This window comes from Crocuta crocuta, unplaced genomic scaffold (assembly GCF_008692635.1).
Source record: "Crocuta crocuta isolate KB4526 unplaced genomic scaffold, BGI_CrCroc_1.0 scaffold610, whole genome shotgun sequence".
NCBI lineage: Eukaryota > Metazoa > Chordata > Mammalia > Carnivora > Hyaenidae > Crocuta > Crocuta crocuta.
Window position 1 is genome coordinate 424,390 of NW_027527456.1, and position 1,822 is coordinate 426,211.

A 1,822-nucleotide genomic window follows, 5' to 3' on the forward strand; every position below is an offset into this window, starting at 1 on the left:
GGCTGGAGGGCCCCTGCCTGGTGGGGGAGCCGCGGTCACGGCAGGACGCGGGGAGGCCGAGGGGAGGGACGACAGAGACCGGACACATTTGTCTTGCCGGGTTGGCTGGTCTGGGTCGGGTGTGCCACCCCTGTGGTTCTTGGAGGACACTGCTGGGTGCCTCTGTGGTCTGGTCAGTATCTGTGTGTCCAGAAACCACACACTCGTCCACCCGGATGCCTGTGTGTTCTAGGTGCGCCTTTCCCATATCGGCCGGAGGGCCGGCACAAACATTTGTCTGGAGCCCAGAGAGGTCAAACACCCCCTCCAGGGAGCCACCCCAGTGTACGTAACCACGTGTACCCAGCTCCTGGCAGAACCTGAGCAATTCCTNAGTCAGTGTGTAAATCGCCTTGGAAAACACCGAGCACGCGAGGTTGGTGCCGGGAACCGTGTGTGGCGTTGGAAGGTGCTGAAAATGCCCCCAAGGTGGCACGCGACAGGCACTCAGAGCGTCACTCCTCATGGCCCCGTCCCCCAGCGAGCACGCAGACCCCCCAGCCGGCGCTCGGTGCACGGCAAGAAGAGCACGCAGCCACAGACGCACTGGCACTTTATATATACACAGCGGAAGGTACAGGGCCTCGGTAAGAAAATACACTCTGTGTTCAGGCGCACCTCCCCCCTCCCCCCTTAAACACCCCAGGCTGAGGACGGAGGGAAGGGGACAACCATAAATAGAGAGAACGAGGGAAAGTCAATGCTCTACGGGGCAAACGCAGGCGGGGGACACACTGCCGGGGAGAGACACAACCTCTTCTTCCCCGGGCGAGAGCAACAGAGCGGCACAGGAGAACGGCGGCCACAANGCCCGTCCTGCCCATCCAAGGCCCCGGCCCAGACCGGATGGGAAACTCCACAAGGGTATCCAGCTTCTCGCGGGAGAACTTGGTGTAGGAGAAGCGCTTCAGGTGGATAATGAGTGTCTCAGGCAGCATCCACAGGTCCAGCTTCTTGGTGGCCAGCTGGTGCTGCTTGCAGGTGGGACAGTACCTACGGAGACACAAGGGCACCAGTCCGCACCCGCGCGCAGATACGCGCCCCAGGAGCAGCCACGGCGCGCTCCTTTGTACCGCGAGGCCCCCACAGACCACGTCTGCTCCACAGAGATGCTGCCCGGCCCTTCCTTCCGGCCCGCCCGTCGCTCCAGCCCGCCCTCTGCACATGTTAAAATCCTGTCATTCGTCAGCTACCGTCGGGCTTTTCCGCTAGCATGGCCTTTCGTTTGGTTTCTGGTCCGTGAGCCGTTCGTGTCATTCTAGGGCCTGCCTCTGTCCCTCTAACTTCTCCGTGTCCCCCATTCGCTGGCTCGCCAGGTGCTTACTGACCACCTGCTGCCGAGTCCTTTGGGCACTACTTTGTATGTCTGTTCCCTTCCTGCTCCACCAAGATGCTGCCCTAATGTCTGAGGCCACCTTCATCTTTCTGGCCGTCCCTTCACGTCTCGTGCGCTTACTCTGCAAGGATCTACTGAGCGCCCCCTGCACCCCCCACACCAGCATGGCCAGTGAGGACACTCGGTGCAACCTTAAGATTAAAAGTCCTCGCTCTCAGCATTTACTCTAAGGCCNGAGACCCCCTCGTCCGGCCCCTCACCAGGGATTCTCCTTCTCCAGGGTCTCCACGGTGGTGAAGAGCTCAATGCACTCCTGCAGCCGCACCGGCGCCTTCTTCAGCACGTACCCGACGCAGTCATGCTTCACGTAGCCCTAGGCCAGGGGGCGCACGGCAGGTGAACAGGACGGGCGGTGGGAGACGTGTGCCCCGTGGCTAAGGGCGCGGA

At 61.7% G+C, this 1,822-nt stretch overlaps 1 protein-coding gene across 1 annotated transcript in view; it reads right to left on the reverse strand.

Moving 5' to 3' along the window:
* Positions 1 to 1,822, reverse strand: part of USP11 (ubiquitin specific peptidase 11) — a 29,417-nt gene that overhangs the window by 15,382 nt on the left and 12,213 nt on the right. The window contains 2 exon segments of the mRNA XM_077762879.1: positions 794 to 1,032; positions 1,636 to 1,748. Coding sequence (XP_077619005.1) covers positions 794 to 1,032; positions 1,636 to 1,748 — 352 coding nt within the window.